Source organism: Tyto alba, unplaced genomic scaffold (genome assembly GCF_018691265.1).
Source record: "Tyto alba isolate M040663 unplaced genomic scaffold, T.alba_DEE_v4.0 Super-Scaffold_1, whole genome shotgun sequence".
NCBI lineage: Eukaryota > Metazoa > Chordata > Aves > Strigiformes > Tytonidae > Tyto > Tyto alba.
Genome location: NW_024881261.1, coordinates 10,427,480 through 10,449,691, shown reverse-complemented (window position 1 = coordinate 10,449,691; position 22,212 = coordinate 10,427,480). Strand labels below are relative to the sequence as shown.

Here is a 22,212-nt window from a genome sequence, read left to right as displayed (position 1 = left end):
AGTGCTGTATCGGAAAAGACAGGAGGCTTCTCTAAATTTTGATAACGGCAGCCGACAATTTAGAAATAAGACACTTCTCACAGCCAACATGACAATGGATTTGGAGCATTCAGAAAACACCAGGCCAAAAAACTGGAGACATCTTGATCTTTTAAGACAGCTTTTCCAGTACTTTAAGTGAAGGGGGGGAGCGGGAAAAGAAAAAGAGAGAGAAAAGCTGCAAGGAAAATAATACAAAGCCAGCACAATTGGCATATAGACAGTAAAGAAAAAAGTTTTTGAGGTTAAGAGAAGGAAAGACAAAGCTGTTATGTACCCGAGGGATGCAATTTTAGTGGGAATGGAAGATTTGAGTGGTAAAGGAGGAGCGCTTGCCTCTGGGTTCTCGCTCTTCCAGCAGTTCGGCTGCTGGCATCTCAATTTGAATTGCTGGGTGAGTAGCACTTTCTGTGTGCGCGCTTTCCGTCTTGACCATTGAACTTCTGATGTGACTTTTCTCCCTCTCCTTTTCTTTCCTCCTGTGTGGAATTTAAAAAAAAAAAAAAAAAAAAAAGGTGGCGTTGGGGGCAAGAAATCAAGCAAGCATCTCCAGCTGTGACCTTTGTTAGCGACATTGTTTTTATTTATTTATTTTTTGTTAATCATCTTTTTTAGCGGGGGGAAGCACGACTTTTTGATTGACACTTTAATTTTACAGCAGTGGCGAGGAGCGCGCGGCAGAGCGCCGTTTTGTCGCGACACAATGGTGCAGCGGGGCAGAGTTGTTGCACTCCTCCTCTTTGCCCTTCCCTCCGCCTGATTTTGGGGTTTGGTTTACAGAAACGGGGGGGGGGTGTGTGGAATTTTTTCTCATGCATCCAGGGTGGGATCCGGGTGTGTTTGGGGGGGGGTTGGGGGGTGGCATTTCGGAGCCTGGTGTACAGCAGGTTTCAGGGGCTGATTCCTGGATGCTGAACAATGGTTACCAGCGAGGGAGAAGCGTGCGCGCGTGTATTAGCTGCGCGTTACATCCGCAGTCATACATTCACACAGTGACCATGACATCACTAGCTTTTCTTTTCTTTTTCTCCTTTGGGGCAGAGGGGGCCACTTCAAAGCTTTCTTCAGTTCAGTACGATATTTCCTTAACACTGAAATCATGAAGGTAAAAATGTTTGGGTGTTTTTTTTTGTTTTGTTTTTGTTTTGGTTTTTTTTTTAAGGAGAAAAAGTTGGTTTGCAGCAGGGCACATACGTTACAGTTAAGGGGGTTTGGAGATGGAATGATTTGTCATACACAAAAAAAGATTTTTTTTCTGAAATTATTAAAAAGAGTATGTAGTAGTTTTTAATCATTTACTTTTGATCCTGTGTTTGGTAGATGCTCATATAAATTTTCTGGTTTCATCTGAAAGCTCAGCTGTAATGTGAAAGATGAAGATTTTAGGGACACTACATAAAAATTATTTTGCCCAGTGCTAAAAGAATATGAAAAATAATACTGAATGTTGATAAATATGAGATAACCTGTGTTTTGACACAGTGGTTCTGTGTTCGTTATCAGAAGTCCATGAGACTTTTTTTTCGCTTATTAATTTATATTACAGAAAGTAAACCTACCCCTCATCCAGTTCTGTACATTGCCTGTAATTAGACAGAGAAAACAGAAATGTGTTTAAGAATTTTAGAAAGCATCTCATTTTCACCAGAGGTTTTGTGGGAGCCTTGAGTTTTCTGCTGTTTTCTTTTCTAACTCTGCCAAGCTTGCTTACAGAGTCACTCGATCCAGGAGGACGATTTCTATCACTTCAGTACTCTCTGGTACCTTCACCTGAGTATCTTAGTTGATTTATTTGCCTTTTGTGGTATAAAACAAGGGATAAAATTCTGTAGAATTCATCTAAAATGAATTAATCTGAAAGGGTGGTTATTTAGATGTTTCTTCTTTCACTGCGTGTTATTGCATATGCAGGTTTTACGTGGTTGGTGATGAGATCTCATAAGCATTTTACCTTTAGAGAAATTCTTTTTATTGGGACTTGGAGCAGAAGGCCTGACAGCACTGCATAAATGTGCCTGTTTCTTTTATTCCAAAATATTTAACATCACATTTTTAGGGAAACTTTGTTGAATTTATTCAGGAAGTAATTGATCTGGACTTATTTAATTTCATCACTCAGTTGTTTTGTGGTGGTGTGTAATGTTTTTAGCACATTAAAAAAAGGAAAAGTGTTTTAGAGCTTTGTTATTTGTTAAGCTATTTAATATAAATTTGCTACATATATTGTGTATCAGTACTGAACCCAGTCCGCTATTATTTGTGAATACTGAATTTTAAAAAGCTGTACTGAAAACTTGGGATCATATCTTAAGGCATGTATATGCATGTTAGTTTTTAAATAATACTGTTATTACTGAAATTGCCAGATACAAGTGCTTATAGGCATGCATGCTATTTTTTTTTTTCATTCCTTGCAGTTCTTTAACAGCCTCACATTCAAGTTCTTACTGTAGGCAGAAGTCTCAGATACCCTTGCAAAATCAGTGGAGCTATTTCTCCTACAGTATATGTCTGTCTAGTGCTGAAATCAGCAATTTATATGCAAGAATTAAAGCTGTTTATAATGTGGCATTTTAGAGAATGCTAGGCAGTAAGTAAAAATGCGTTACTAGGTATTCATACAAAGCACATAACAAATAAGATCTATCAGGGAAATTAAAAGCACTCTTTTGCTTATATTCACTTTTCCCTTCTTCCCATCTTTTCTGAATTTTTGTGCTTGCTTTATTGCTCTGTATCTCTCCCCTCTCCACCCCCTTTATGTTCAGGACCGTTTCCTGAAGACCTGCTTACGTTTCACCAGTCTCTTTGCTTAGTGGTTGTGTATCCAGCTCACCTTATACTGGTACTGCTTAAGAATACAGTGGTTTCTTGGTTTTAGTCTAATGTATGGCAAGTCTTTCTGCTTTTTGCCTTGTTAGACATGAACGAAGGCTTTCCTGCTACACAGAGATAGTATCTGTCTAGTGTTTAACTAAACTATGTGAAGAAAGCACTGAGTATTAGTCAGGTTGGGGAAGAAACTTCACCTCTCCTTTTGTAATGGAAGAAATAGATCTGGGCAGCACCTCGATGCCTGAAACTTGGAGTCTGAGCACTACCCTGTCCTCCTTGTACAGGGGAATCCACCTGTTGATCAAATCATCTCTAATTTTGAGATGCGGTGCAAGGCTCGGCTGGATATGTGCGGGCCACTGTTGCTGGGCTATAGGCTGGGGTAACTCTGGTGTCCAAATTTGTATGCCGAGATCAGGCAGAGCAGATGCAGCAGAGTGATTTCTCTTTATCGACAAAGCGTTAAGAGAACAAGCGAGGTAAAATCTAACTGGTGTAAATGTAATTCCAAGTGTTTTTGCAGGATCTCAAAATACAGAGCTGCGTAGCAGGTGCTTGTCTGGGTCTGACCTGACATTAGGGTTAACACTTGGTCCAAGAATGCAGCACTTGTATTTAAAACCACAAGTTTCTTTTTTTTTTTTTTTTTTTAACTTCAAAAAACAGCCCAGATACCATAGTCCACAACAGCTTTGAAAGCAAAGTGTGAGCACACTTAATAATAATGTTTTACTAATAGTGTTTTTAATTCTGCATAAGAACTAACAGGCAGTAATTAGATAGCTAAATCCCAGTTCTTTCCCTTTTGCGCTAGAGGATTTGGCATATGGTAATTGTCACCAGATCATTTCACATAATTGCCTTTTGGCGAAATTAAGTGGAAATTTCCTGAACATCTTAAACCCTCGCTTCCCCACCCCCTCCCCTTGGTACCTTCACTCCCTTGCAGGAAGGATGCTGAAAATGTCAAGCACCGTGGTTTAGTGCTCCGGTGTGTAGGGGGCACTTCATCAGAGTTAAAGGGGAAAAAAGAAAAACCAAAACAACAAAAAAAAACCACACAACACGATTCTTTTCTTGAATGAATTGCTGGACACTTAAAGCCAGGAAGCTGATTTTGTTGTTTGGTCTGAGAGGTTGTTAATAGAGCACAGGGTTTTTATTGGAAAGCTGGCTGTTCTTGCAGGAGCAGGTAGGCGCTCACTGGCCTGGGAAGTGGTCAAGGAGGGAGGGGGAAAAAGCCGAAGGATGCAAAAGTGTGTGTGTGTCCCGCATTTATTTTATTTATTTATTAAGAGGAAGACGGTGGGGGGTTGTGGTTTTTTGTTTTTTGTTTTTTGTTTTTTTTTTTTGTCAAGCTCTGTCTAGGGGGGGTATTGTCCCAGCACATGGTTGTCAGTGCTCCTGTCATCATTTGTGTGAAAGAAGAAAATGAGCCTTTTTTTTTTTTTATCAGGGCAAGTTCTGATTATCAATGGAGGCCTTGTCTCCTGCTACAATGGGCAGTTAGCTTAGGGCAGGACCTTAGGCAGAAATCAGCTACATTAAACTGTGAAGTGGCTCAGGCCACTGTATCGGCCATAATGGAGCAAGGGGAAGTAGTTTTCAGGAGAAAATGCTTAGTCAGGTGTGAAAGCATCCTTAAAAAAATACACTGTGACTCCACTTGCTAAATGGAGCTGGGTAAAATGAAATGTTCAATTTTTTCAGGAAATGCTTCATCACTGGCTTTGAATTTTTATGCTTGGGAAGGGGGATGAGAACCAAGTTACATATAGCTGGTGGATTTGGTTGGCTTTAGCTTTTCAGTTAACCTGAGTGGTTTGCAGTTGAAGTTTGGGGTGCCACCTGGAGCGGCTGGTGATGTGGGTGATCCCTGGGGCCGGAGTGGTGCCTGTTGATGGGTGCTCTGCTTTGGGTGTTGGTGACTGGCTGGAAGTGAAAGAATATTCCAATATTTGCAGCAGTATTTGGGGATTTGCCTTGTCTTGCAACATAGTTTTCTGATGCGGGGGGGGGGGGGGGGGGGGGGGGGCGGGAGGGTGGTGTGTGTGTGTGTGTGTGTGTGGTTCCTAGGCAGAACCAAGGAGAGATCAACCTTTAGAAAAGAAGAAACTCTCCTCTTATGAGCATCTTTGGAGCTGCAGAGCAGCTCACTAACATCTGTTAACATTTCACTGACCATAGTCAGTATAACTGCAATAGCACCATCTGGAAAATACAGGGAGACAAGTTATAAACCTGTTTTTTAATGTGAACTGATATTGAATGGTACCCTTTGCTAAGCCCAGCAAGCAACTGCGGGAGGGCCTGCTAATTCAAGACCACTGTCGACCTTCTGCATCCACCCTGGAGGAGGGGGAAAGACTGACAAACCCTCTTCTGTGCCGCTTTTGTTTTATTGTATTAGGCTCATAAAGGCACTTTCAGGGCCCATCTTTCTTCTGCAGAAAGGGAAAGCAATGAGGAAACGGGGAAGAGGAGGACATGGCAAAAAAGACAGGCGGAGCTCTAGCTCCATTTGTTTTCAGTGTCTGTTGATTAATAGGTTTTAAGGTGAATGGTGAGCTCTCATTCCTTCTCCATTGCTGGAAGCAGAGGGAGGGGAGGGGGCTCTGGGGGTCCCGGGTGCAAGTGCCTGATCAGTCCCTCCCTTGCCACATTCCCGGTGGTGGGCGGTCAGGGGGTGCCCGGCAGCGGTGGCCCATCCCTGCCTCTTGAGCAGGACATGAGACTTTAAGTAAACTTGAAAGGTCTCCCTGGGCGGGGGAAGGGGGTCCCTCCCCGGCGGCTGCCAGAGTTTGAGGCCGTGCCGGGCCAGGAGCATCCCCCTGCCCTGGCCGGGGATGTGGCGGAGCGGCCTCTCCCGCCAGCCCTTCGTCTGAGGCCGAAGGGTTTGGCCACTTCGGTGCTGCAATGGCACGATAGTGTGTTTTCAGCCTGGGTGGCTTTTTTTTTTTTTTTTTTTTCTTTTCCACAGACCTGCTTTTACTAACACCACCTTATCCCAGCAGTGGCATGTTTTTCTCTGACTTTGGGTTGATACTGTGTTTTTATTACCAAAGCCAAACAAGCTATGAATTTGCAAACAGAAATTGCAGTAACAAACTCTTCCTATTTAAAGGTTGGTTTTTCTTTGTGTGCTCAACAATACAATATTTCATCTCGTGCAAGTCTTATGTTGCTTTCAGAGACTTAGGAACTATTGATTTATACAGCATGTATTAACTTCTTCAATAAATGGGGAGTATTCATCAGTGGGGTGTATTAAATTGGGCTGTATACAGATAGAAGCATCTTTCATCCTGTTAATGAAATGTCCTTACCATGCAACAAAGACTAATACACAGCAATTTATACACACAATCCCCTGCAGTTTAAATCTGAAGTACAGATATTTTTTTTGTTCCCTAAAGGCACCTATCAGAATTTAGGCTAAATGGATCTCAGTATCCCACTCAAACATATATCAGTCCAAAATTTGTTGTGTTGTTTTGTTTTGTTTTATTTTTTTTCTATTCCAGAGCCCCATTATTGTTTAAAGTCATCTGTGTTTAAACACTCCCAGAAGCATTTCAAATTCATATAGAGAGATTTAGTAGTTCAGTCCCTATGGGGACAATTTCCTCTGGTTTGCTTCAGGCAGGGGTTATCAAGAAAAGCAAACTTGTGTTGTTTTTTTGCAATTCTTTACCATGCCCTCTAACCCAGTGTATGAGACCCCAGCTTTCACTGGAGGGGAGTGATTTACCAGCAGAAGACTTGGTACTTTGTAGACGCTGGGATTTCCCTCTAGAAATCTCCACTTGTTCCTGTCCTCTTGCCACATGCCCTGACGCTAATCTGTGCGTACCAGTGCAGTTCCCCTTTCCATGCCTGACACGGCCATAAATGGAATTCTTCAAGTTGCCAGAGAAATTCCTGCATCTCACAATGGCTTTTGGCTTAAAACTACCCTTGATAAAGTACTGGCAAATGTATATTGGAGAAGGGCCTTTTGCAGGGGGATGGCTGAGGTCATCTAATAGGTGTCTCCTATTGATGGCTTCTGTGGTTTACCTTTCATTGCCAGTGGATGGGGTTAGGACCACACTTGTTACTCAGGCAGAGCTCCCATTGACTTCAAAGGAAGATGCATGTGCGGGATTAATCCTGCTCTTTCCCAGCTAGTCCTTTCGTTTTCTCTTTTCCAAGGAAGCTTAGTGAACTTCAGGAATGCTGCTTTTAAAGAGCAGCTTATTTAGCATATTATGCATGATTAGCTTGGCTTGCAAATTGTGTGTGCTGTTCTGAACAGTTACGTCCCTTTTCCCGGTGTGTGATAAACAGCACAAAACGGAATACAGACTTAGCCCAGGGTAGTGATGCAGACTGATTTGTAGGGGCAGTGGATCACGCTTCTGTGTCCTGGAGAGCATATTTTTGAGCATGTAGATGACAGTTTCCTCTTTTCCCTTGGTACATTTTCCCCACACCTCTGCCCCAGCATCATTAGAGTGGCAAAAAAAGTATCCTACCCCTTACATCCACTACATTTATATGAATTGTCTGTTTGAGTGCAGGACAGTCACACAAATAAAAATTACTTACCCGGGGAAAAGTTTGTACACTAAAGTTCAAACTCTTGGTTGTTGATTTTTAATATTCTTTTTCCTTTTGCTTTTCATTTTTCTCTGGAAAGTGTTAAGTAAAATATGCAATAATTTAGCACTCATGCCATTTTGTGGAGATATTGTGGGGGGTCTTGGTGTGTCAGAGTAGTGGGTGGTAGTTTCCCACAGTTTACATGTAACACTCTGTGGTATATCTGGCTTTGGTGATACAGGCATATAAGTCCAGCTTTCTTCTCACATGTTGTTTCTTGTTTGTCGGTTTAAGTCTGACCCTCTAATGCTACTCTGTCACTTACTTATTTTTTTAACTAACCAGTTCCAGTTTCTAGGAAAATAAGCTCTCCGTGGAAGACAACCCTCAATGTCTGTCAGGGTCTGGGTGAGGGTTTTTTGCAATGATGTGAAGGTGGAGTTGAGAGAGCACAGAGCTACAGCAGCTACTGGCCACGCTGTGGGTCACCTAACAGCAAGAGTTCACACAATTCTTGGCCAGCAAAAAATCCCACATATTGGGAATGATTGTTTTTTTATGAACCAGATCAAGTGGTCATTTGGTATATATGGTGTGTAATATGATTTGTTACGTGAAACCTGTGCCAAACTTTCCAACTGCTTAGATTGATTCACTTGGAAGAGAACGAATTTGGGGTCAGAGCATCTTGTTTAGCTTTCTGAATTAAGGGGCTGAATCCCTATAGCTCTCTTGATGTGAGACCATTATGGATCTGTGCAGCCAGAAGTTGTCCTTGGCTGTACAGCTGGCAGAAGATCTGACCTACAACCCAGCCAACACCACGTGCTACAATTCATAGCGTTGGCTGTCATGACCACGCTCTGTCCTGCGTGGTGGCCGCTTGACGCGGGACTCTGCTGTGCCACGGGCATGGTGGTAGAGGGGAATCGTTCCGTGGAAGGGCTGCAAAAAGAGATACACATGGTAAAATTTGTGCGAAGCATAAGCACTGCTCTTTGGCTTGCTTCTCTTGGATGCACACTTTTTTCTGCAGGTTATCAAAGGGGTGAGTCAAATAGCTACATATGGCAGGGGTTGGAGGAGCCGTTCCGGGTGAGGGAGGCTGCAAGAGCTGAAGGTGAAGCTTGGCTTGACCAAAGCATGACGGGAGGACTTCTTTATTCAGGGAACACTGATGTTTCTTTTTCTCTTAACTCTGTCTTCCTTCCCCCCTAGTCTAGAAACTCATTCCCAAAGAACAACTGCACTATTTTTGAAATGCTTTTAAGGGAAGCTTGGACCGTTCGAACCAAGATCAGATAATAACTTGTCTGAAGTGGCGTGGCAAGGGGACGCGTGTTTGGGGGTGCTGGGGAGCAGGCGGTGGGGTCAGGGTGAGCAGGGGAGCACTGGCAGATCCTGAACGGCAGCGGCGCTATCGGGGGCCACCGTGGTATCACTACTTTATTTTAATGTGATTCCTTTTACTTGATGTTAATGCAAGTTGTTCCTTACTTAAAGTAATAAAAGGAAATGAAGACACATTCTAAAATGAAACCTGACTCTAATCCATTCATCATCTAATACCAGCCTCTTTATCTTTGCTGGTACCTAATCTGGTTAAATGTCCCTGTTGTAGGATTTTAGTGAAAATCCTCTATGGGGAATAGGGTTTTTTGCAATTGGATTACTCGCAGTAAATGGTCCAGCAGTTCGCTTGTTTCAGCTTAATTTTTTCTTTGTGATCTTGTAAGGGTAAGTTACAGTTCAATCTGCCTTTTTCTTTCATTCATTCACTCCTTTTTTTTTTTTTTTTTTTGTTAAGGAAAGATTTTGTTGGTTGTTTTTTGGTTTTTTTTTTTTTTACTCCCAGAGCTAGGAATGCGACAGGGAAAACCTCATGATATCTGCGTGATTATTTCCCCAAGAGTTAATTTCAATGGCTTTAACTGTGGTTTTGCCATTATTTATATAGCTGAATATTTTAGTAGCCTAATTCGTCAGTATCCAGTTTCTATTTATTAGCACTCTCTGATGAATTGATAATTAATTAGCTCTTCTAAAATATACATATATATATATATATATATATAAAATATGCAGGTGATCGCTTGTCAGCTTAATGCTTGCTGATGAAGGGAATACTCTAGCACTACAAAGGCTTTTTATCTGGAGTATTTGCAATGTGCAGTAAAATGCAGAACAGAAAGTGAGGACAGGAAGGGGAAAGGAAAAGACCTACAGGTCAGTAAGCATTTGGGTCTCGTGCTAATTTAATGGGTACTCTGTCAGCCCCTCACTGGAGGAGTCTGCCTGCGTCTTGGAGGTAAAGCACAAGATTCTAAAATAAAAGGGAAAATTTTAAAGAATTGCTGTTGCTCTGTACAGGAGCATGACAGGTCAAAAAGATTAAAGAAACTCAAGAGTAGGGGAAGTGTGTGAGGAGGTTTTAAGCAAGAGGGTGGGAAGACTGCAAGGGTGATGCCAAGAAGGGATCTGGAAAAGTCTGAGGACCATGTTGAAATCCTTGGTACTCAGATTTCTGTGTGTCATGCCTCGTGCTGCAGTGGAGAGTACCTGGCACTCTTCTAACGTCGTCGACATTCTTCTTTTGACAGTCTAACAAAGTGCCAGTTGTGCAGCACCCACACCATGTACACCCTCTTACGCCGCTTATCACGTACAGCAATGAGCACTTCACACCGGGAAACCCTCCTCCACACTTACCAGCTGACGTAGATCCCAAAACAGGTAGGTGGGAAATAGTTTGGGGTTTTTTTGAGAGTGGGTGGGTGGATCTTTCCATTTTGCATGTTAGGGGGAAGGAGTGCGGGAGGAAGGATTTCTCATGCTCAAGCACCAAAGGGGACATGTAAAACGTCAAATGCATGCAAGAACCCAGACGAAATAGTTTCTTTTCAAGCCAATTAGGCTTCAGAAGGAAACGTACTGGGTGAATTTTCATAAAGCTTCTGCAGGGTGACACCAGAGTTGCATGTGTGAGGTCATTTGCAGGTGTGTTTCTTTGCGAGCGTGATATGCCACCTAATAGTTTGATCTACCAAGTGCTTGGTTTGCATGCATGACCCAGAGAATTAAACATGTACATTCTGTGATCTGCACTTACAAAATTGCAGCTGGAATTTTAAAGGTGGTGGGTCATGACCGGTTTCAAAATGAATCTCTTTTAATTCCCCAAATCCCATTGTTTCTGTGTCAGGAGTTCAGCCATTTTTCTCCTATAATGTTGAATTTTCATCCACTCTAACTACTTAGCTCCAGCTCTACACTTGCAACTCTTTTCCCCAGTGTAAGTCTACCCAACTCTCAGTTCAGCCTGAAGGGCAGTCTTCTTGAATATAGAGCACCGTGTAAAACCCTGACTAGATTTATTGGTGTTACAGAGTAGAATTTACATGTTATTCTAACTTTTTAAGAGTCCCTGTTTAACCTGAGGGTCCAGAGAAGTCAAACAATGTCAATCTTCTTTCTTCAGGCGGCATTGAGTTCCTAGTGACAGTGGTTTTGTTTTTGTTAATCCAAATCCCAGCTAGTTAGAAACTGAATTCACGTCAAAGGAATCACTCTGTGTCAGCCCTAACGTATGCAGATAATTTATCTAAACTCCAGCCCTTCAATGAGGCTGTGCATTAGCTGGATTTCACTCCCTACACTTCAACTGGGGCCCCTTTTTAATTGTGCTTAATGCTAACTTCACATGGCTTAAAAGGAATCCATCTCGACATCCCTGGGTATTGCAAGTGAATGGCATAGTCAACCTCTCATTTAAATAATCGTAGTAGAGGGAATAGCTTTTAAATGGTTATCGTAAAACATATGATTAACGTCTGTAGACTGTTTACTTTTCTTCTGTGAACATTCTTTCAAGTGTGCAAATAGCTCACCGGATGGTTAAAGCGCAGTTAATCTGTTTGAGTTTTGTAATGGAGAAAAAGCAATGTCTTCATGAAAATGTCATACAAGGAGATTTAATTTAGAGATTAAAAGCTTCCCGAATGACTTAAAGAAATAGTTTTTAGCCATGAATACAGTACCCCTTCCTTTTAATGCTCTCTGTTTTCATTTTGCTCTGCTGTGTAATTTTGCTCTGGCTTGTTAATTGAAAGACACAGTCTTGTAACCCTTACTCCTCTGAGTACTTACTCCTACTTGCTCGTAAGGTAAGGAGCATTAAGATTTCAGGCTTGTGTCTGGAGCTGGTGTCTGCTCTCCGAATAGGAACTGCATCAGTTTCAGAGAGGATGGATGGGCTCTCTGTCTTCCCCTCCACCTTTAACATCTGCCCCTGGTTTTGCTAAGCATCTCCAGGGGCTCTCACCTCCACTCTGAGGTTTCAGGACAGGTTTCCTAGTTTTGCTCAAAAACAAACATCATTTGCAATTACAGTGACTTTGTAACTCGTTTTGGAGGTTACTTTGGAATAACGCCATGCTATTGAGTGCCCAGTCAACGTATGGGTAGGGCCTGTGCTCTTCTGATGACTTTGAGACTAAAATAGCCATGAAGTGGACACAGGGACCATCTTTCTGTTGAGCATTTAAGACAGCACTTAGCACAGCATCACACCAAAACTATAGCTGAGACTTCTAAATTCTCATCCTAAATAACAAAATAATTATCTCCGATTGGAGAGGTGACTGAGGGAATCACATCGTTTTTACTGGCTGAATCTCATTTAGCAAGATGCCAAGAGTCTTACTTTATAAAATAAGATTGTGAAACAGCCTTTGAAAACCCAAAGTGAAGCCATGAGTATTGTAATAAAAATGAATAGGTAGCAATTTAGAAACATATGTTCATGTTCTTTATATTTTATTTATTTCCATGTCTCAATACTAATGCTGCTTTATGTTTGTCTTCCATAGGAATTCCAAGGCCTCCACATCCTCCAGATATATCTCCTTATTATCCGTTATCACCGGGCACTGTAGGACAAATCCCCCATCCGCTAGGATGGTTAGTACCACAGTAAGGAGTTCCATTTTTTTTATTTCCTTTTTATTTTTTGCTGTGTAAAATTTATGTTAAAACCGTGTATGTGTGTGTGCCTGCGCATGTGTGTGTGCATTGAGATAAGTCTGTTTGCCAACTGCCACTTCACTGACTAGTTATGAATTTACCTACCTCATGAAGCTTAATTAAAACTTATGCCAGGTCATGTGGTCTTAAACAAACATGAGTACTTGGAAACATGCATGTCCTCTCAACCAGCTGATGGCTCGCGAAGCATGAATTTTTATACACTACTGCAGAAACGTCCTTTTTTTGTTAATGCCCTTACACTGCACCACATGGGTTTTTCTCAGATTTGGTTTTCTGTAGGCTCAGAGTGGTTCTCAGGGACTCTTTTTTACCAGGGCCACCCTCACTATAAATGTGCAATTTTAAATTTCATTGGCCTTCCCCATTGAAACCCTTTTCATTTTTCTTGTGAAACAGTAGAGCTTTACATTGGGCAGTGAACAGCATTCCTGGCTGAGATGTGGCTGGGCAGTTGGCATCTGAGGAATGGAATTTTCTTGCAAACAAGGAAGAGGAATTAGTTTACTTTAAAACTAGCTAAGAAAAAAAGCCATGGAAAGTTAGTTTGGGGTTCTGTTTTCTTTTCAGCTCCTCATATCCCACTTGCAGAGCCTTGTTCAGTATTACTGGGTTCCCCCCAGTAACTGAGGCCTTTTATTTTTTTTTTCATACGTCGCTGTCTCTACAATGAGTTTATAATGCACTTAAGCACTGCCTAGGCCTTTTGTACAGTATATTTGACCTAAATACTTATAAAATACGTTTGTATTGCGAGATACAACAGTTCTCTGAATTACAAATCAAGAGTATTACTCTATTTTTCTGATATAACAAGCCTCATCAAGTTTGGGGAGATCATATTTCTTTAGAAATTAATTTCCCAAAGCTAGAAATAGTTTGTTACTCATTGAGGTTGTTTGTCCAGCTGCGCTAAAATACCTCGTCACAAGTTTGCCCTCCATATAAGAAGTGGAGTTCACACCCCGTAGGAGACCAGGGCAGAGCAGGAGGTCCCCACACACACCCAGGTCTTGGGCAGGGAGAAGGTTTGGTGTCAAAGGCTTTGGGGGCCTTTCTCAAGCACAGAAGTGTGGATGCAGGAGAGCTGGAGCTGGGGCTGCAGCCACAGCATCCCGCTTCTGGCTGCTTTGCAGGCCGCTCTTCTTGGCAGGGTGGTCGTGCAACTTGTTTGGGTAGAAGCTCTCCCACCCTGAGGGCGAAGCATGTCCATCAGTTCTCTGCAGAAGGCTGTTTCTCCAGAAGACCACAGCATGAGCCGAGGAAAAACCCAGAGCATAGCTCCCTGAAATCTTAAATTCCTCCTCATTTGTGGTGATTTACTTTTATGTAGGACACCCTGAACGCTGGTAGAATGCATGTCAGCTCCTTTAATTATTTCTTGCATGCAGGGCCAAGCTGCAGTACAGCCATTTCATGCTCCTCTGTTGCCACTGCTTAGCTCAAGTTTGCACAGTAAGAGCTCAGCATTTAAAACAAGCATACTCAGCTAATGCCAAAAGTCAGAAACATTAAAGCCATGAGAGTGGAGGGAAGAAATTCCTCACTGTTGTTGACCTGAACCTTGTTGCTCATCTGTGTCTCAGAGCCTTACATCTTTATGTGTGCAGACACAGGTTTGTCCTCCTCGAACCTCATGTCATGGCTGCCAAACCACGTGAATGTTGCCACATGTGGCCAGTTTCATCAGGCAGGTGCTAATGGCCACCTCCGTCACAGGAAGACAGTTGTCATCACTGCTGGTTTATAACAAGTCAACACCCATGACATACTTACCTACCCACAGTTCTTACAGCTTCTCTGAGTGGCTTTTGTTGAGGGGTGATGCCATCACATTTGCTTTTGCTCTAGGAAGGTAGCATGGCCAACTTCGTAGAAGTAACCCAAGGTTTTAATTTCCCTTCTCATTTCCACTTGTGCTTCACCATCAACTTCCCAACCCATCTGTCCTCAACTGGCCTGGATGTCGCTAGCACAGTACCCTTCCGAAAGCATCCTGCCCACTCAGATGATATATTTGAAGGACAGATGAAAAGAACTAGCCAGCACAGACAAACCTCAATCAGAAAAAGTTGTGTGTATTTCATGAGGATGCTGTTTTGCATGTTGCTGTATTTTTTAATTATTGTAATGAGGTGTGATTGTCTATTGGTTACCCACAATACTTCTTGGGGACTCTCCCCCGGTAACTCTTGTCAACACTTGTTAATCTGACAAAAGGCTACAAATTAAGCTCTGTTAATTTAATGTTTTCTCACCGAGATCTAAATACCGAAAGAGGCCCAAAGCGCAACTGAAGTCCTTTGATTCACTGTACTTTATTTTGGTATAAATTTACATTCATTATTGTTTTCCTTTGGATGTGTAGCCCTCAATTAGTGTGATGGCTCCATTAAAGCAAGCGAGACTTCGCCTTTAATTATTACAACAAAACACCTAGTTTCAGCTTGGGGAGAGGGTCTCTATTGACATAAGCAGAGGTTATAAAATTTAATTAGCCATTCCTATCAGATTTATGGCATTCAAATTGTTCTGTGTTTCTTTCCTTTGATCCTTGCTGTACAATCCCCAAGATTTTTGTTCTGATCAAATGAGAATAAAGCTTACTGTGCAGAGAGAAGTTTTTTGTTGTGGGTTTTTTTTTTTTTTTTTAAACTCTTTTTCCTTTCTCTCATTCTCTCTTTCCCTTCTTTTTTGCCAGGCAAGGTCAGCCAGTGTACCCAATCACAACAGGGGGTTTCCGCCACCCATACCCAACAGCTCTGACCGTCAATGCTTCCATGTCAAGGTGAGTTCAAATGCTGAGGTCCTGAATCAAGAGCGAATGTAACGCCTTCTGCTGCCCTCTCTAGAGAAGGGCATTTCATCTAGGAAGCGTATGTCTGAAATCACTTCAATTAAATGGTCATCCTTAGTTTTATAGTGGGGCAGAGGAGGAAAGGGCAAGGGGTACCTTCCCATCTCAGAAGACGGTTTCCTACTGCTGTCACTGGGCTTTAAGAATTTGTTTCTGACAGAGAGGTGGAGGAGCAGGAAGTCATCCTTAAAAGCTGAACTAAATGAAAAAGCTGGGGGAATGTGATGTTGAAAAAGCAAGGAGGAGAAGTCATGATACCTTTTGCTTTCTTGGTGGCTGTCACCCAGAGCAGCGCACTGTGTGCAAGAGGGGAGTCTCGGGAGGGAGGAGGGCTGTTCTTCAAGCAGAGTTGGGAGGAAGGTTATTGCACTGTGTTTTCCCCTACCAAAGCTCCAAACACTGATAGTCAACATAAAAGGGCCTGCCTGACCCTCTAAAGCTTTAGAAGTATATATTTCTCCCTCTCCTTAGCTCCAATTAATTCCATCTAATTTACCAGGGGCTGCTAGTTTTATTTACAAACTGGTTGGCAGCACTATGTTTAAGTAATCACTAATTGCTCCTAATGATAGTTTTATTTTCTGTTCATCTGATTTTCAGTCTGGTTAATTAAATCGGTGGAGGTTTAGACTTTCCTGATGGGCTGAAACAGCTAATCCATTTTGATGATGGCACATAATTAAATTAGCATGCATTACATAGCAAGGTTCCACGTCTCTTCCCTGCTCTGTCCCTTCCTCTCCATCTCTGCAGTTTAATATGTGAAGGTTGGTGTATAGAGGATTTAAGGAGGAAGAGATTGGAGGGGGAGGGTTGGGGGGAAAAACACCTTGCTGAGAAATGGAAACCTGTGACTAGAGCTCATGAGTGAATGGGAGGGAAGTAGTGTGTTGTGTGCTTTAGGTAAGTAGAGTAAAAGCGAAAAATTAAAATTTGCCTGTGTTACTCCAGCAAATAGAGAGACAACTGGAAAATCAACTTTAAAAAAAAAACAGACCCAGCACGGGGAAGAAAAAATCCTGGGTTGCGGAAAGAGCTGTAAATTTAAACAATGGTTCCCTCCCTCCATTTAATCTTTTTTAATATCTATAAAAGACTTGCAGGCATGGTGTGAGGCAAAGTAGAGCTTGATTTAGTTTAATTATTATTAGAGAGGCTAGTCATTTGAGGGAGGGGGGGAGATGTGGGAGGGGGGAGGCTATATTCCCAAGATAGGCTTTATGAAAGGTATCTAGTTAAAAAGAGTACACAGCAAATTAAATACATTATTGTGGTAATGGGACGACAGAAGTAGAGGTCTATTATACTTATGGCAGTTATAGGAAATGTAGGCTCCTTGCCCTGTTCTAGCACATCCTTTGATATTCATTCCATTCAGCAGCAGGGCCAGGACTTCTCAGAATTAAGTGATGGGTCATTATACTTTAAACACCATGGAGAAGCCTAGATTGGCAATTAAACAGCACTTGCTGACACTCGCTTGTGCCACCCTGTGACCCCCTTTAGATTGAGTTGTTGGAGCTCGGGGCCCTCAGCCTGCTAAATTGGTAGCAGGCACTTCTCCTGACGAGGGCTGGCTCTGAAATCTGCCGGCTTCAAAGGGAGCAAGATCATGTATAAACCATAATGTGGGTGCACCGTGGCTCAAAAAATAAGGCAGGAATAGATGAAATGTTACGAGTGCAAGGGGAAAATGAGAGAATAATGACAAATCTAATGCAACTCAAAGCAGAATTGTTGCACAGAAAAATGCATCCCACTGCTTGTGCATAAAATCAAGGCAGGCAGATGACATCCAGTTAACAGAAACATGTCAACAGTGAAGTAAAGTGAGAGTGAGTAAGAGAGAAGCCCCTGAGACAGCCAGGAACAAAAAATTAGTTGTCCTTAACAAGTTAAGACTCATCATTATATTCTGGCTTGGAGCCATAAAAGGAGACAGTGGTGTATAATGAGCTGCTTAGAATTTTTTAGGGTGTTTATTGCAATTCACAGAATACTTTTAGAGAAAAAAATACGGGGGGATGTCTTAGACGAAGGTGAGGAGTGTGCATATACGCACACAGCCTTTCTTTTTGTCTCTGACATAAGCCCATACGCATACGCATACTCAGACACACACGCAGACTGATGAATAGATTTAAGATGTTTATCCTTTGTTTCAGCCCAGAAACTCTCTTGGTTTCCCATACCTGGGAACACCCTCTGGGCAGACCGTGCTCTGATACGTGGTTCAACGCGTGTTTTCTCACGCCCGCCGTATCAGCTGGAGCGCCTGAGCTCAGCCGTGGGACAGCCCTCGCCCCAAGTAGCCAGCGTAGTTGGGAGATGGGGCTGGTGTGCCCGGGGATGCCCACGCTTGCCTGCAGACACGCCGTTCATGGCTGGCCTCCGGGCAGCAGCCCTGCAGGGCCCTGCTACAATCCTTGGGGTCACTGTGTTGGGTTTGTCCAAATGTTGAAGCCAGGGCAGACCCCAGTGTCGCCCCTCCATCTGTGTTTTACAAGAGCCTTCCTTTAAAAGTCATTTCTGTCTTTGCCTGCATTACGGTATAGATTGCTGGAGCATATAATGCTTCCCAATCCTGAATATTCCCTAAGCTTAGTAATTACAGTTCATTAGTTAGAGTGTGCTTATGAATAGTTTATAAAAGGTTAATGGGCGACTAATAGTGATTTTCATAAATGGTTTAGACTATTAAGGTAGTGTCTTCAGGTTGTTTTAACCATTTACAACTCTTTTCTCTGCTTATAGCATCACCCCGCTCACTTTGTATGCGTGCAACATGCTTATAACATCTCTCAATCCTTCATTATCCTTCTATAATATTCCCTTAATGTAAATTGAGACCGGGTTAACTGACTGATGGGCAAACAGTGGACCCACTATGAAAAAACAACTGCTGTGAGAGGAAATAAGGAAATAATTTAGCAGAATTACACCAGACAAACACTGCACGGCAGTTAAGTGGTGGCAGTGGAAAATACCTTCTGTAATTGAAATTTCAGGGGAAATTCACTTTTGCTGAATGTAATTACTGAAGCTGGAGTATAGCCAGGAACTTAAAAATTAACACTCTTCCCCAACTTATATTGCCAAGTGAGTGGATGTCTACATGGAAATAAGTAGGCACTCAGACTTTGGGCTGAACCCTCACGCAGCTCACTGAAGTCCATGGGATTGTGAGAGCAACTTTGGGTTCTGGAGGATGTTTTTATAGCCCCAAACATAGGAAGGGGTGTGTAAGGCCAATAGGCAGCTTTGTGTCATGGAGGGAGAGAAGTTCGGTGTGAAATAATGAACGGTCACTGATAATGAACACAACTTCCTTGGGGAAACTGCCACCCTGAAAATAACTACTGAGCTGTAGCTGCCTGTTGATGAAGGCTCCTGTGTCTCTGAAGTGTAGAGCTCAGTGATTAAAATTGTAGCCCAGATGAAGTCAGTAGTGGCTTTACCATCTTCTAGGCTTTCACACAATATGCGTATGTTGTCTTCTCCTCCACTACCTTTTCTCCCCATCTGGTCACTCTCCAATGTGCAAATGCTTACTCTCTTTCTTCTAAACAGTAGATAGGAAAACATTTTTCCCATAATTAGGGAGGGCAGTTACATTTTTTGCAGATTTTCTTCACCCTTCTCAGTTTTTTGTTAGCTGGAGGTACTTAAATCTTCATCAAAAATAAATGACTAAAACAACCACTTATCTTTTGTTGAATTTGTTTCCTTTGAACATCCTGACCATACAGCAATCCACCATGTAGGCAGAGTTCATTGTGAAGTATGTTTTGATTTTTGACCAGATGCTTATTTGAGGAGCAAGTCTATGGCCCGGTTATGGCCCCATCACGGGATCCTTTTCAGAAGCTTAACAAGCACGCATCTTTTGTCCCCATTACCTCCAGCTATAATCAGTCTTTTGTGATATTTGGGAGCCCTTCTCCAGTGATGAGTCTAATCTTATTCAGGTCTGCTCTCATACCCTTCTGTCCTTGTACTACCACTGCACTCAGAAATTCTTCTTGCTGGTATATGCCCACTGGCCTTCACACTGTGTCCTCATGTCAAACAAGCGCAGCTCTCCCTGCCTGCTCTCTGAAGGTAGGCTTTGTGTCTCCATCTTCATCCTTCATTGTCCCATTGTCGCTGGCTCTCGTTCCGGTTTGAACCCTAGCTAGACCCAGTAGCATAGTCCTCTCGTGAACGCTGGGTCTTGCCTAAGACAGTCATTCGATAGGATGCACGTCAACTTTTTATCACTATGCTTATACCACTTTCAGTGAGATCAGGATTTTGCCATGGATTTTATTTTCGCCCATGTTTGTAAGTTACTTTTTTTAAAAAAAGAGCTCTTACTGTTAGTTTTTATTGTTTGCATTGTACTGTGACTGAAGGCCTCAGGCACTGTGTGAACAAACTTTAAGTATGTCCAATCAAAATACATACACACAAAAATAATAGAGAGGGAGAAGAGAAAAAAAAAATATAAAGGCTCAGTTTGTATCTTGCTGATGGTGAGGCAATTCTGTGGCAGAAGTGGGGCCAGAATATCGGTCTCCTTTCAGCCTCGCCATTGTCTTCTGTTCTGACCTACCATGCACCAAAGCACTTCCCCAAACATGCATTGCTCTCCCAGCTACTTTTGTCAGAGTGGGGAAGGCATTTAACAAACCACTTGGAGATTTGTGTCCATGAGTCTTTAGAGGAAGTAGAAAAGGCCATTTTGCTGCCTGTTCTCCTCTTCCCTTGCCATCACACCCCCCGCCTTTCCTTCCCTCCATGCCTTTGTGAGGAGCTACAGTTCTCTACAGTTGGGACAATTTCACATTCTCCCTGTCAGTCCCTGCTCTTCCCGCCACTGCCTCTGTCTAATGATCCTGAGTACTACCAGCTGATAGACAAAGGTCCTCAGAGTTCATAGTGGACAGTACCTCTTGTTCATGAAACTACTACTGTGTCATCTTGTGAATGTAGGGAATATCTAGGCAGTTCGGGCGGGGTGTTAAGCTCAGTAATGGAACTGGGGGGATGGGGAAGAAAAAGAAATACCATTATATTTCTGATACTTGTACACAGTCTACTTATCCATGGTATATCACCCCATTTTAAATCATGTTTGATAGAAAAAAATCAGTGTATATTGATAATAATTCTTTATCCCATTGCATGTTCCATATTCTTGGGATATTTTATTTGGACCAAGATGGTTCAAAATCTGAGATGAGAGTAGGGATTTTCAATTATAAAGATACCTTATCATTTATCAGATCACTTCAGCTTTGGAATTTTGGGGGAAGTTATTTCTGAGCCAAAATTAGGTTAGATTCCATTCCCTGGAAACCTGTTGACTTAAGCAGGGGTTTTCCAAAGGAAAATCAGTCAGTCGTAGTGTGCTTTTCTTATTCAGTGCAAAACCTTTCTGAGACTGTTGAGAAATAATGATAAGAAGTCAATCTTGCTTTTGAGAAGTGTGTTCATTTCGGTTAAAATGTAAAAAGTTTGAATGATTGCGCCACATTTGTGCCGTGACCCCAACCGAGCAATTAGATTCTTGCAGAAGGATGGCACATCCTTCTGAATCCAGTTGCAGGACTGGAACCTGTCCATGTATATGACCATAAACCATAAAGCTGACAACATTTCTTTCTTCTTAGAAAGGCTAAACTGTTCTTTTGCATTAATTTAAGCCTTCCTAGGTTACCTTAATGGGTCAAAATTTACTTAATTCTACAGTCTTCCCATCTTCTGTTAAATCAATGTGGCTCAGAGATTTATTAGACAGAAATAAATACTTTCTTTTGCCAAATCAAAAAAATGTAGCTAATGAGGCATCTATAAGAATTACCAAAAATGCATCTGGGTTGTGTTGGCATTAATATTTTGTTTTACTGTCAATGTGCAATAAAAGATGTCATCCCAAATTCAAAACATGATTCAGAACTATAAAAATTTATTCCTTGGTTGCCACAGATTATTTCTGAGCAAATAAATGTAGTGGTGGATTTTCCTACAGGTAGCTGAAATTCCACTTTCATCCAAGTTCATCCAGTTGAATTTTCCTTTTGTTAAAGATGTTAAAAATCATGATGTCTCATGTCAGTAATGATAATGAAGGGGAAGATTGGCTTTAATGACATTAGAAGAGCCATTATGTTTAATTTATTGCTAATTAATGCTGCCAGCTTTCATATGCTTTGTCTAGCTGTCATGTGCTTGTTATATGCCTTTTTTTTTTTTTTAATGTGTGTACACATCCCTCCCCATTCATTCATTTTTATTCTGACGATTTACACAGCTTTCTCTCCTCTAGGTTTCCTCCACACATGGTCCCGCCACATCATAGTTTACATACAACTGGAATCCCTCATCCGGCCATAGTCACACCAACAGTCAAACAGGAATCTTCCCAGAGTGACGTCGGCTCACTCCACAGCTCGTAAGTTCTTGCTTCCCGTGTCTTCTTTTTAGAACACCCAAAGCATCACCTGTGCATTTGTGGCTTTTAAAAAGGCTTAGATTTGTGGGAAAGTTTTTGCTGTAAAATAATTTTTCAATCTGCTATTTCTCTTCTGTTCTAATTGATTTAATGGTGGTTTAACTACCAAAGTGTGTCAAAATAGTAACAGTCTTTTAGAGTCATTCTGTGAAACAGACAAGTACTTACTAATTTCACCTATTTTATCAAGGAAGTTAAATTTTCTTGATCAAGATTCAGGTTTCTTGACCAGTTTCCCTGTTACTCAGTGCCCAGTTTGAAGCTGTAAGATGCCGGATACACAACAGGAAACAATAAATAAGAGCAGAAATGTCTTGTTCAAAGCTTCAGAGAGAGCTGGTGTCAAGTTTGGGTTTGA

General features: G+C 42.0%; 1 protein-coding gene across 26 annotated transcripts in view; it reads left to right on the top strand.

Annotated features, from left to right (window-relative positions):
- The window catches only part of TCF7L2 (transcription factor 7 like 2), a 181,034-nt gene that overhangs the window by 142,181 nt on the left and 16,641 nt on the right, over window positions 1–22,212 (top strand). For 13 of the 26 annotated variants that reach the window (XM_042787335.1, XM_042787321.1, XM_042787296.1 and 10 more), the window contains 4 exons: window positions 10,059–10,191; window positions 12,327–12,429; window positions 15,203–15,289; window positions 21,654–21,794. In XM_042787335.1, coding sequence (XP_042643269.1) covers window positions 10,059–10,191; window positions 12,327–12,429; window positions 15,203–15,289; window positions 21,654–21,794 — 464 coding nt within the window. Of the gene's footprint in view, window positions 434–10,058; window positions 10,192–12,326; window positions 12,430–15,202; window positions 15,290–21,653; window positions 21,795–22,212 lie in introns of all 26 variants that reach the window. The other 13 variants (XM_042787445.1, XM_042787327.1, XM_042787310.1 and 10 more) reach the window with 5 other exon arrangements.